Source organism: Parus major, chromosome 25LG1 (genome assembly GCF_001522545.3).
Source record: "Parus major isolate Abel chromosome 25LG1, Parus_major1.1, whole genome shotgun sequence".
In the NCBI taxonomy this organism is placed as follows: domain Eukaryota; kingdom Metazoa; phylum Chordata; class Aves; order Passeriformes; family Paridae; genus Parus; species Parus major.
In genome coordinates this window covers 389,373-400,293 of record NC_031793.1, presented here as the reverse complement: position 1 = coordinate 400,293, position 10,921 = coordinate 389,373, and the positions used below count along the sequence as shown (strand labels likewise).

Sequence of the window (10,921 nt, the reverse complement as noted above, 5' to 3'; positions counted from 1 at the left end):
AAACGGGGAGCCGGCACCGGGGGAGCCCAGACCCGGGCAGGGAGCCGGGACCGGGAGGAGCACGGATTCGGGGGAGCCCAGCCCGAGAGGAGTAAAACCCGGTGGATAGCCCCGACCTCCGCTGGGTTTGTGCTGAGCACCGCTGGGCTCTGCCCGGCTTGCCTGATGGGGATGCTTTGCTTTGGGGCTGCTCCTGCCCTTTCCCCCAAACCCATCAATCCCTCTGCCCCTCACACCCTCCAGCCCGTTGCACTGGAGCAGAACTCACCTGTGACCCAGCCCCCGAGCGCTGCAAACAGCAGAGTGAGGGGCAGGGCACCGAGCTGGATGAACGCTTGGTCAGTGACTGTCCGGCTGCCCTGGGCCACCAGTGGGAATACAAGCTCCAGCCTGCAAGCCAGAGGGGACAGGTTTTTGGGCTTTTAGGTGTTGTTTGGGTTCATGGCTCTAGGTAATGTCTTCTAAAGGGGTGCTGTAACAGGGTGAGTGGAGCAGTCCCAACCTCAGGGGTTGTGGTGGCCCCAGCTTGGTGCATGGAGTCACTGGCATCCCTGATTCTGGCTCCTCTCACCTGTCACCATAAGTGTCTGCGGTGGCCAGCAGCGTCAGCAGGGTCCCCAGCAAGGCCCCCAGTATCCCAGGCAGCCCATGGATGTTGTGAACCCCCCACGTGTCCTGGATTTTCCACCTGGAGTGTAGAACAGGCTGGGGAGAGCACAAGGAAGAGCTGGGATGGGTGATGGGGGTCAGTTGCCCAGGGAGGCTGTGCTGCAGCCCCATGCTTGCAGGTTCGGGAGAAGATGATCCCCTGACCTGGGATCAGTGTCCTTGGCTGTCCCCAGGGGACTCACCGTGAAGAATCTGAAGCCAAGTGGGGAGATCAGACCAACCAGAAACCCTGCGATGAGGGCCCCAAAGGGGGTGACCAGCATCTCCCCAGCCATACCCATCACAGCCATGCCAGCCAGCGTGGCATCCTGGATCTGAACCTGATGGAGCAGGACATGGTCAGGGAAACTGGCTCCAAGGAGAGCATCAGCATGGGACTGGGAGGAGGGGTTGTCTTCCTCAGGGATTTAATTGGTTCTTAATGAACCTAAGAAAGCCTAACAGGCCTCCCCTTCTGCCCTGGGTGTGTTCGGGCTTACCATTCCTGTGGAACAGGATGTGGGCAGGGCATGAAGCTTGGGTTTGTCCCAGGAGAGGACCTACCATCCGTGGGGTGCTCTCCTCGTAGAGGACAGGAGAGAGGATGAAGGTGGCAATGGTACTCGCCACCAGTGACAAGTAGGAGTTGAGCACTGCCCAGTTCTCAGCATTATCGTGGGCAGTGGTGGCAGAGGTGAAGCTGGGCCAGAAGATCCACAGGTAGATGGTTCCTGCAGGGAATAGAACAGGCAGCTCTTGGTGCTGGAGTTGACCCTTTGTGGGACAGAAACTTCTTGCAAGTGCCAAGAGATGCAAGTGGCCACAGCTTTTGGCTGTGAAAAGGGAAAAGCTTTTTCTAGGAGAGGGTGGTGCAGTCACACAACAGGGGAGGTGGAGGACCTCCTTGGTGGTTTGCAGGATTGTCCTGGTCAAAGCCACAGCCTCCCTGTCCTCATATTGGTTACAATCCTTCCAGCACCAGCTCTGTGACTCAAGTGTTGTAGGATTCGAGCTCCATACCAACCACAGCAAAGACATCCGTCTGGTGCCCCATGTCCTGCCGCTCTTCCCTCTTCCTCTTGTCCCTGCAGGGCTGGTACAAGACCCGTGAAACCACCAAGCCGAAATAAGCACCAAAGGTGTGGACGGTCAAGGAGCGTCCACTGTCGCTTACCTGGTGAGTACGGAAAAGCACCGTGCAGGAAGTGGGGATGAGGGATTTGTCTTTCCAGACAAGGCAGAACTTGACATGAGGAGCCTAAAGCCAGGGCCACTCCCTTTCTGGTGGCTCCCCAGTCGCTGACTCACCCCCATGAGACTGAGCAGGATGTATTCATTGAGAGTGCACAGGGTGACTTCCAGCAGGGCCAGCAGCAGCATCTGGACAGGGTTTACCCTGCCTAGAACAGCTCCAGCGGAGATCAGAACAGCTGCGGTGCAGAAGTCAGCACTGACCATGCTGGGAAGGAGAGGAAAGGTGTGGGACTGGACCTGGCACTGCCAGGGATGAGCACAGGGGCTGGGGAGAGTTGGGTGGGATAAGGAGAGGAGCCTGCAGCATAGGCCCTGCATCCCACTGCTCCTGCAAGCTGAACAGGCAGAGCCTTGTGATGCTGGTGACAAAGGGATGGCTGGGCTTGAGGCAGGTGGTGGCCAGAGTGCCCCCCGAAATGCCTGGCTACAGCCTTGGCAGTACTTACACAGCCCTTGCTAGGGCGGGACTCAACCGACCCAGAGGCCTGGTCCCACTTGTCTTCAAAACCCTCCTCCAAAGCAGAGCCGTGATTTTACAGAGGAGGGAGCCAGTGTGCCAGGGCTGGGCTGGGATGAGCTGTCTGGGCAGCAGCAGCTCCCTCCTGCCTTACCTTGGAGCTCCCATGTAAATTTTGCCATTGAGGAAGAAGTAAAAAAATCCCTGGATCAGAAGAGCCCACTGGATGGTGAAGGCTATGATGAGGATGCTGATGGCTGCACTGCCTGGCCCATAACGGCTGAGGAATGCCACCAGGAGCCCAAAGCTGAGGAGCACTTGGATGTGGACATCCTGGAAATCTGGTGGAGGACAAGCACAAGGGTGGGTCTGAGATGCCAGCACCCGTGGGACCTTGCTGCTGCCCCTGAAAGCATCACATCCCAATTCATGGGATGAGGAGAGAGGAAGGATGAGAAGAGAAATGGGGTTAGTTTGGTACCATTTGGTGGCAAACAGGAGGATGAGGGGTTTGATTCTTGCTTGGGCTAAATGCCCTTTGCACCCACAGCTGACAGCTGTGGCCCAGCCTTCTCCATGAGTCACTGCCTGGGTGGGGTTATGTGGGCAGGTGAAACTGGGAGAACCTGCCAGCTGCCAGCTCCCTGCCCAGCGGCTCCATCGCTCCCCTCTCTCTGCCAGGGCACTCTGAAGCTCCTCTCCCACTGACTGCCTTGTCTCTGGCTCAGAAAAGTGAGGGGCAGCCCCTTACCCTGGCAGTTCTGCAGTGATGCCCAGCATGCAGTAGGATGCTCCTGGCAGGGCAGACCCCCAGCCTCCCTTGGGACCCTCTGGTAGCATCCAGGGACACAAATCCTCTGTGAAGGGGGCTTGGTGTAAATCCCCTGGCACTGCAGAACCCAGCCTGTCACTGGAGAACTTTGCAGACCCTAAAGTGCCAGGAGAAGCTGCTGTGCTCCCTACCAGGCATGGGATGATGATCCCTAGCTTTTCACTGCTCTCAGTGCTCCTCCTGGAGCTCCACTGCTATAACACATGTCCCAGACCCAAATGTCCCTCTCTTGGAGCTGCCTCTGTCCAAGTATCTCAGAAATCCTTGCAGCACATCTGCTTTACCCCCTCTGGGATGCACCAGTCCCCCAACCCTGCAGCTGGAAGTTCCCTCTGTGTTTCAGTCTGGAGCCCGTGACAGGTCTGCAGCCTGAACTGAGCACGGTGGCACCCCGTGCCATCCCCTCAGCAGAACAGCTCTCGTGCACCCACGGCCGTGGGGGTACTCACGGCGCTGCTGGAAAGCCGGGTCCTGGTTTCTGTGGCTGCAGTTCAGCTGCGGGGGGCACAGGCCGGGGCTGCTCTCGGGGCTGTACCGGACAAACACGGCGAAGAGGAGGATGTTGAGGATTTGGAGGAGGAAGCACAGCCCGGAGAGCCGGAGCCTCGAGGCAGCTGTGTGCTCAGGCATGTTGGGGGACAGCCAGGGCAGGTGAACCACTGCAAATGGGGTGCATGAGGAGAGCCACGCTGGGACTGCAAACTCCTCCTGCCAGTGTGGCTGCCAGGTCCTGCCCTCGTCTCCTGCACCTCGAAGGGAGTGCCGGGAGCGGGACAGCGCTGCCAACACGGAAACTCGGCACTGGATGCCCTGGCACGCCTCCATACCTGGCTGTGCCGTATCAGGTGGCTCCGGCCACTGCGCTGGGAAGTGTGTGGGGTCAGTGTCCCTCTCTGCTGGGTGCAGGAGGGGCAGGGGGAGGATTTGGGCTGGGGCAGGAGCTGTGGGTGGGGTTTCAGCCCCTGAATTGTACGAACACGGTGTTTTTGGGGACAGGCAGAGGAGGCGGAGGGTGATGCACCCACTGTGGAGGTGCTGGCTCAGCAAAGTCCCACAAAGCTAGGCTCAAATTCCCTGGTCAGAAGCTAAAACAAGTGCTCAGGGGGCTTTGAGGATGAGGTTTCCTGTGGGCCTGTGAGGGGAGAAGGAGAATCTGAGCCTTGAAAAACAAGGGCAAGGAGCAGAGTCAGAGGCTCCCGACAGAGCCCACGTCAGGAGCTGGGGGAGCTGAGCACGAGGAGTTCCTTGGCTTTTCTTTGGCTGTCTCTGCTTCTGCAGAGGTGTTTGTATTGCACAAAGAGTGGGTGCAGATCCCAAAAAGGGAGAAAAAGAGACAAGGAGCAGAGAAGTAACACAGTGTGTATTTGGGAAATGACTTGGGTGACTCCTTTCCACAGCTCTGGGCCCAACTCTGAACTCAGTGGTGGGCTGGGGTCATGGCCTGATCCCAACAGGATGGGGAAGGGGGATGAGTCACTTATGGGAGCCCCTGCAAGTGTTCTGCTTTGGGCTGTGGTTTTGTGAGTGCTGGGGACTGTAGCTGGTGCCTTCACTTGGGAAAAATGTGAGAAACGCTCAGCTCATTTGTGGTACCACAGAGCTGGGAATCAGCATCCTCCAGGCCAGAAGCCCAGAGCTGCTGCTGGGGGAGAACAGGATCTGTGGATCTGTTGGGCACAGGAGGTGTGAGGGTGGGAGATGACAGACTCTCTGAAGAGCCATGGACCCAGCTGATAACTGTGGGGAGCTGCGAGGGAGGAGCTTGCAGTGCTGCTGCTCCAGTTCAGCCTCCCTCAGCCCCGGGAGAGCAAAGCTACAGGCACCTTTTCCTCTTTACAGTGAACCAAAGCTCTGACCATTCTGAGCTGGAAGAAGGCTTCCAGTTCATCCTGCTGGCATCAAAAATGATGCCCCTCCTTGACAAGAGGCTGGAAGCAGTGGGGAGCAGGTGGGGGACGAGGGCCTGGGGACTTAACATGCACCCTGATGCCTTTTCTGGCGGGGGCAGCTGTTTGCTGTGCTGTGCGTGCCATGGTGAGGCCGGGGTGATGCTGGGGACAGGCGCTGCTTGTCCTCTGCTTCCTTTGAGAAGAGCTTCCTCCAGCCCTGGAGATGGACCCTGGGGGAGGGAGAAGTTGCTGGAGCTCAGAACACAGCCCCATTGTGTGCCTGTGTTTTGCTCCCGGCAGCGTCCTGGCCCGAGGTGATGATGGGGAAGCCTCTCAGATGCCTTTTCGGAGGGCAGGATAACTCCACTTCGACTCCATCCCTTGCACAACCCTCTAGAGCCTTAAGGGATGGGAATATCATCCCTTCATCAGGGACAGGGAGAGGGGGATAAAGTTAACCATTGCCCTGCTGCCTGTGGGATCAGAGAGCACCGTCCCAGCACAGGGGGCCGATGCTGAGGGGGGGCTTTTCCAGCCCAAGAGGCTGCTGGAGCCCAATGCAGAACTGTCCTTTTCCCTGGATTCCCAAAGCTGTGGCCTGCAGATAAAGGGATGTTTGTTAGCTGGGCACACTGTGTTTTGCCGAGCAGAACAATAAAGAGAAAGACACTCACAATGGGAAATTGTGCTTCCTCCTCCCTGTGTGCTCCTCGGGGAGGTGTTGGAGAGGGAAAAAAAAGAGAAGAAAGCGAGAAGAGACGGTGACAGGGCAAGGAGCAAAGGCACGGCCGGCACCATGGGAGTGGGCATCAAGGGCCCGCGGGGCCACAGGGCTGCCAGGACACTGCCCGCCCCAGGACGGTGACGGGGTGGCTGGGAGCACCTGCTCGCCACCTCCCGTGTCCCCGTGTCCCCGTGTCACCTCTTCCCAGGAGCCTCGTGGCGCAGGTCCGGCCTTCCCAGCACCCTCGGCCCCACCATGGGGTGTTCATGACGGAGACGGGAAGCAGCAGGAGCTGGGGCAGCACGCGGGCTGGGGGCGTTGGATGGGCACTGCGGCTCCCCGAAGGACACGTCTGGGGACGGTAAGAGACCGGGGGGTGCCAGGAAGGAGGGTTGGCACAGTCTGTGGGGTCGGTGTCCTGCAAGCGATGTCCCCTCTGCACAGTAAATGTCAGAGAGCCCCCGCAGGGCAGGGCCACATCCTCCAGGCCCCACCAAAGCTGGGCTGTGTCCCACTGCGTGTCCCTGACCCCTGCGATCCCCCCAGGCACCATCCTGCCCCTGGCTCTAAGGATGCACAGGCTGCTCCTGCTCGGCTGCCTCTGGCTCCTGGCAGCACCCCCAGCGTCCAGCATCTTCCAGCGGCCGACGGGGACCCCAGGTAGGGAGCAGGGCCTGGCAGGAGGACAGGGAGCCTGGGTGAGGATCAGGGCCTGGGGGACAGGGTGTGGAGCCCGTGTAGGGAGCAGGGCCTGCAGGGAGGACTGGGCACTGCTGTTTGGAGTCGGTGCTGGAGAGGGGAGGTGAAGCTGGGCGGGTCCAGCCAGGGCAGGCGCTGAGCTGTGACTCCTGAAGGCAGGAGAGATGAAGAGGAGCCAGGATGGGTGAGAGAAACCATTAGATGCCGGTGAGGGTTGAGGGGTGCTCGGGGAGGTGTCAGAGGAACGGTGGCCGGTCTGTGCTGAGGCTGCCTGGGGGCTGCAGCCCCACCACGCCTGCAGTACCTGCTGGAGCCCCTCCACCCCGCGGTGCACACGAGGCGTGGTGCCACGGCCACCCTGCCCTGCGTCCTGCGCGCCCTGCCCCACAACTACCGCGTCAAGTGGAGCAAGGTGGAGCCGGCCAACTACCGGGAGAACATCATCATCATCACCAATGGGCTGTACCACAAGAACTACGGGCCGCTGAGCCCGCGGGTGCGCCTGCGGCACAGCCACCGCTACGACGCCTCGCTCACCATCACCGATGTGGCGCTGGAGGACGAGGGGCGCTACCGCTGCCAGCTCGTCAACGGGCTGGAGGATGAGAGCATCTCGCTCATGCTGCACCTTGAGGGTGAGGCTGGGCTACATCTCTGGGGGTGTGGCAGGAGGGGGACCCTGGAATGCAGGTGTGTGGCTCTCTGCCTCCACCCATGTCCCGCATCGCATTGCCCTGTTCCCCAGCCTTAAATTCAGCACTGAATCCCCAGGGATGTTAAGTCAAAGCCTGCCTGGGGAGAGCGTTGCCCTCAACCTGTCCCTGTCCCTCTAGGCGTTGTCTTCCCTTACCAGCCCAGCAATGGGCGCTACAAATTCAACTACCACGAAGCCAAGAGAGCCTGCGAGCAGCAGGACTCGCGCCTCGCCACCTACCAGCAGCTGTACAAAGGTGAAGCATTCAAAAAACACTCCTTTTCAGCCCTAAACCACCTCCTCCAGCTGTGGGGAGGAGGGAGGTGCCGGTGCTGAGCCCCCTCTCTCCCCACAGCCTGGACGGAGGGTCTGGACTGGTGCAACGCTGGCTGGATCCTTGATGGGACCGTCCACTACCCCATCATCAACTCGCGGGAGCCGTGTGGTGGCCGCCTCCTCCTGCCCGGTGTCCGGACCTATGGCGCCAGGGACAAGCAGAAGGACCGATTCGATGCTTTCTGCTTCACCTCTGCTCTCCAAGGTAGCGCTGCAGTCCCCTGTCCTCCTCACAGCATCACCAAGCCCTGCTGCCCACCCGGATTTGCAGCGGGGCTGGGGTTGTTTGCAGGAAGGTGCTCACCCGCTGTGTCCCCCTTCCACCCCCAGGCCAGGTCTACTTCATCCGGGGCCACCTGAACTTCAAGGAGGCCGGGCAGGCGTGTCGCAACCACGGGGCTGCCATTGCTAAAGTGGGACAGCTCTACTCGGCCTGGAAGTTTTCACAGCTGGATCGCTGTGACGGGGGGTGGCTGGCGGACGGCAGCGTCCGGTACCCCATCACCACCCCCCGCGAGCGCTGCGGGGGGCTCCCCGACCCTGGCGTCCGCAGCTTCGGCTTCCCCAGCAAGGAGATGAGGACCTACGGCGCCTACTGCTTCGTAGGGAAGTAAGGACACTGGGAGGAGAGGGGGGCTGAGCAGAGGGGACAGCGGTGGGACACCAGTCCTCATCAGCTGGGCAGAGGCTTGAGGCGGGGTAGGAGGGGTGGTCTCCCAGCGATTTCGGGTGGTTTGGGCAGCCTCTGGTTAAGTGGTGGAGCTGGATGTGGGTTCTTGGTTTGTCCCCCAATGGAGTACCCGTGTCCCAGCCTGCTGTGAGGCTTGTGGGGTGTTTGGGATGTACTGGAGAAGCCAGACCCACTGCTGGACCAGGAAGGGGGGGTCTAATCCAGGCCCCCAGCAGACGGCACAGGCTGCCCATTCCCCAACCCTGGTGAATCCCTCGCCCCACCCTCACTCCCCACAGCTGTGAGGACTATGGCTGATGACTCTGGCTGCTGCAAGTGCAGAGGACTCGGGCTGGGCATTAACGAGTGTGACTAATGGCGTGTTGCCTTTTCAATTAATAAAGCAACAGCAAAACTGTGTGGCAAAGGCACATGCCTGGCTCCTTCCCCTGGGGCCGTCTGGCCTCTCCATGAGGGGAATTTGACAGGGACTTTCCATCCCCAGTGCCATGTCCAGGGGTTATCTGTGTTCTGGTCACTTCTCTTCAGGGTTTTATGGGTGTTGCTGTTCATCACAGCCAGGAGAACTATAAAAAGCTGTGGATCTGGCACAGTGCAGGGGGAATTACAGCATGGGGAGATACCCTGACACTGGTGATGCTCTCCCATTCCCATACATTCGCTGGGAGCAGTGTCCCATCCCAAGCCCTGAGCAGTACTCAGCGCTGCTGGGATATGGGGACACTTTGGGTTGTGTGCCCCTGTTTCTGTGCCTAGGCTCTCCACTGCTGCCACGCTCCTTGCTTAGGGGCTGTACAGCCCTGCCAGTCCCACCCCTGTGCCAGACCCCCCCCCAAATAACCAGGTCACCACTCTGTGCTACCTGTTTACTGGTTTTAATGGTTTTAATACCCACAGAAGCACAGAGAGGGGGGTTGGCACCATGCACCCACTCCAAGCCTGCCACAGCAGCTTCTGCCTTTCCAGGGAAGTGCAGAAGCCCCTCCACAGCTCAGGATGGGTGCTGAGCTGCAGCAGAGCTTGGCTGTCCCCATGTCAATCCCCACCAGGGAGTCACAGGATGAGGACCCTTGGGGTAGAGGTGGGAGGAAATGGCTGGAGGTGATGCTGGCATGTCACTGCCATCCCCTGCCCATGATGTCCCCCCCGGATTTCAATTCTATTGTGACTCCAGGAACAAAACTCCTGTTGTGCTGCATTTTGGGTCACCGTCGGTTCCTTTCAAGGGGGTCTTTAATTATTAGGATTTCTTTGTACAGATATAAAACAAACAAGGGGGCAGACACCTGACAGTGAGGTTTCACTCCACGTCAGGGTCTGCACCGGGGTCCCAGTGCCGTCCCCATCCACAGCGGCTCCAGGGCTTGGGGAGGCGGTGGCTGCTGCCCCAGGGACTCACTCAGTTGTTGGGGGGCTGAGCCAGGCCTGGGGGGACACAAGAAGTCCCGGCTGAAGGGAAAGCGCCAGGGGCAGGTTCTGGGGGGTCGGGGTGTCACTCACCAGGGCGACAGGCCAGCTGGGGTGGCTCCCACGTGCCGTCGTGGCGGCAGCGGATGATGGGCGAGCGGCGCGGGGCGAAGCCGTGCCGGCACTGGTACCGTGTGATGGAGCCCACCTCGTAGCGCTGCTTTGGTTTGCCAAAGGCACGGGCATTGCTGAGGGCGGGGGGGGGCCCGCACTGCACTGCAGGGGGGGCAGCTCATTGCAGTCAGCCCTGGAGGGGCCCCCCAGCCCGGAGCAATCCCCCTAAAGCCCAGATAGGCTGAGGGTCCCACGCACAGGACTCGTTTCCCTGCTCTGGAGGTGGTGGGAAGCCCCTCTTTGGGGTGGTGGGGGGTGAAGCCCCAGCCCCCCAGCCTTGGTGGGGGGGAGGCACGGCTTACCCAGCCCCATTTTGCAGGTGTAGGACAGGTGGTAGTTGCAGGGCACGTCGCTCCACTGGCCCCCATCGTGCCACACGATGACCACGCAGTTCTCCCCGGAGAGGAAGTAGCTGTCGGGCTGCCCGGGGTGCCAGTTCTCGTAGAGCTGGGGGGACAGGCGGGACAGGGTGCACGGGGCATCCCAGCACAGCCCGCTGGTGCCGGGGTGGCCCTGCACCAGCACACACCCATCTGCAGCCTCCTGGCTGGGACATCCCCGTCAGGAATGGGGTCCCACCTCCGTGCCCCTCAGCATGGCCTCGGGACCCCAAATCCCAGGGTCTGGCTCCCCTGAGGATGCTCAGCCCCGGTGAGGCAAGTGGCTCTTGTTTGGGAGCTTTAAAGCCCAGCCCCGGGGCTGGAGAAGGATAACGAGGGGCAGGGCAGGGTGGTCTCCCCCCACGAGGGTACACAAGGGCTGGCAGCCCCGCTTACCAAGGGGCTCCCGTCAGACCACTGGAAATCCCCCTCGATGGTCCGGTCGTTCAGGCCGATCCACTGGTATTCCCTGTACTGGTCTGGGGGACACGGGGTGTGTTGGAGACAGGGACACATCCAAGTGCCACCAGTCAGGAGAGGGCTACAGGCTGAGTTCAGGGGGATTGGGGATCTGGGGGTGACTGGGAGGTGGGGGTGTCTCTAGCCCTGCACCGGGAAGGTGCTGGGAAGACTGGGGAGAAGGGGACCCCGGAAAGGGACATCGGAGGACTCCTTTACCCCTCAGCCTCGGGAGGCGGGACAGGGCCGGCCGGGAGAGGGCGGCAGAGCCCCGGGA

At 60.6% G+C, this 10,921-nt stretch overlaps 3 protein-coding genes across 4 annotated transcripts in view; 1 reads left to right on the top strand and 2 right to left on the bottom strand.

Annotated features, from left to right (window-relative positions):
* LOC107214502 (ammonium transporter Rh type B) overlaps positions 1-4,081 on the bottom strand; it is a 6,355-nt gene extending 2,274 nt beyond the window's left edge. Inside the window, exons 1-8 of the mRNA XM_015649987.2 lie at positions 3,641-4,081; positions 2,514-2,700; positions 1,957-2,107; positions 1,669-1,822; positions 1,213-1,379; positions 852-989; positions 572-705; positions 269-390 (exon numbers count right to left, since the gene is read on the bottom strand). Coding sequence (XP_015505473.1) covers positions 269-390; positions 572-705; positions 852-989; positions 1,213-1,379; positions 1,669-1,822; positions 1,957-2,107; positions 2,514-2,700; positions 3,641-4,016 — 1,429 coding nt within the window. The 5' untranslated portion in view covers positions 4,017-4,081. The remainder of the gene's footprint in view (positions 1-268; positions 391-571; positions 706-851; positions 990-1,212; positions 1,380-1,668; positions 1,823-1,956; positions 2,108-2,513; positions 2,701-3,640) is intronic.
* Positions 4,082-5,335: 1,254 nt separating this feature from the next.
* Positions 5,336-8,626, top strand: HAPLN2 (hyaluronan and proteoglycan link protein 2). Its single transcript, XM_015649988.2, has 6 exons — positions 5,336-6,165; positions 6,351-6,464; positions 6,788-7,138; positions 7,337-7,453; positions 7,553-7,738; positions 7,864-8,626. The coding sequence occupies exons 2-6, from the start codon at positions 6,377-6,379 to the stop codon at positions 8,145-8,147; spliced, it is 1,026 nt and encodes a 341-aa protein (XP_015505474.1). The 5' UTR covers positions 5,336-6,165; positions 6,351-6,376; the 3' UTR covers positions 8,148-8,626.
* A 457-nt stretch (positions 8,627-9,083) lies between these two features.
* Positions 9,084-10,921, bottom strand: part of BCAN (brevican) — a 16,762-nt gene continuing 14,924 nt past the window's right edge. For both annotated transcript variants that reach the window (XM_015649990.3, XM_015649991.3), the window contains 4 exons: positions 10,582-10,664; positions 10,108-10,252; positions 9,725-9,907; positions 9,084-9,649 (listed from right to left, as the gene is read on the bottom strand). In XM_015649990.3, coding sequence (XP_015505476.1) covers positions 9,624-9,649; positions 9,725-9,907; positions 10,108-10,252; positions 10,582-10,664 — 437 coding nt within the window. In that variant the 3' untranslated portion in view covers positions 9,084-9,623. The remainder of the gene's footprint in view (positions 9,650-9,724; positions 9,908-10,107; positions 10,253-10,581; positions 10,665-10,921) is intronic.

What these genes read in the sequence shown, in the direction of transcription:
- HAPLN2 (XM_015649988.2), top strand. Translation starts at nt 6,377, where the DNA reads ATGCACAGGCTGCTCCTGCTCGGCTGCCTCTGGCTCCTGGCAGCACCC. An exon ending in GCGGCCGACGGGGACCCCAG is followed by an intron (nt 6,465 to 6,787) that starts GTAGGGAGCAGG and finishes TGGGGGCTGCAG; the next exon opens with CCCCACCACGCCTGCAGTAC. An exon ending in CTACCAGCAGCTGTACAAAG is followed by an intron (nt 7,454 to 7,552) that starts GTGAAGCATTCA and finishes CTCTCCCCACAG; the next exon opens with CCTGGACGGAGGGTCTGGAC.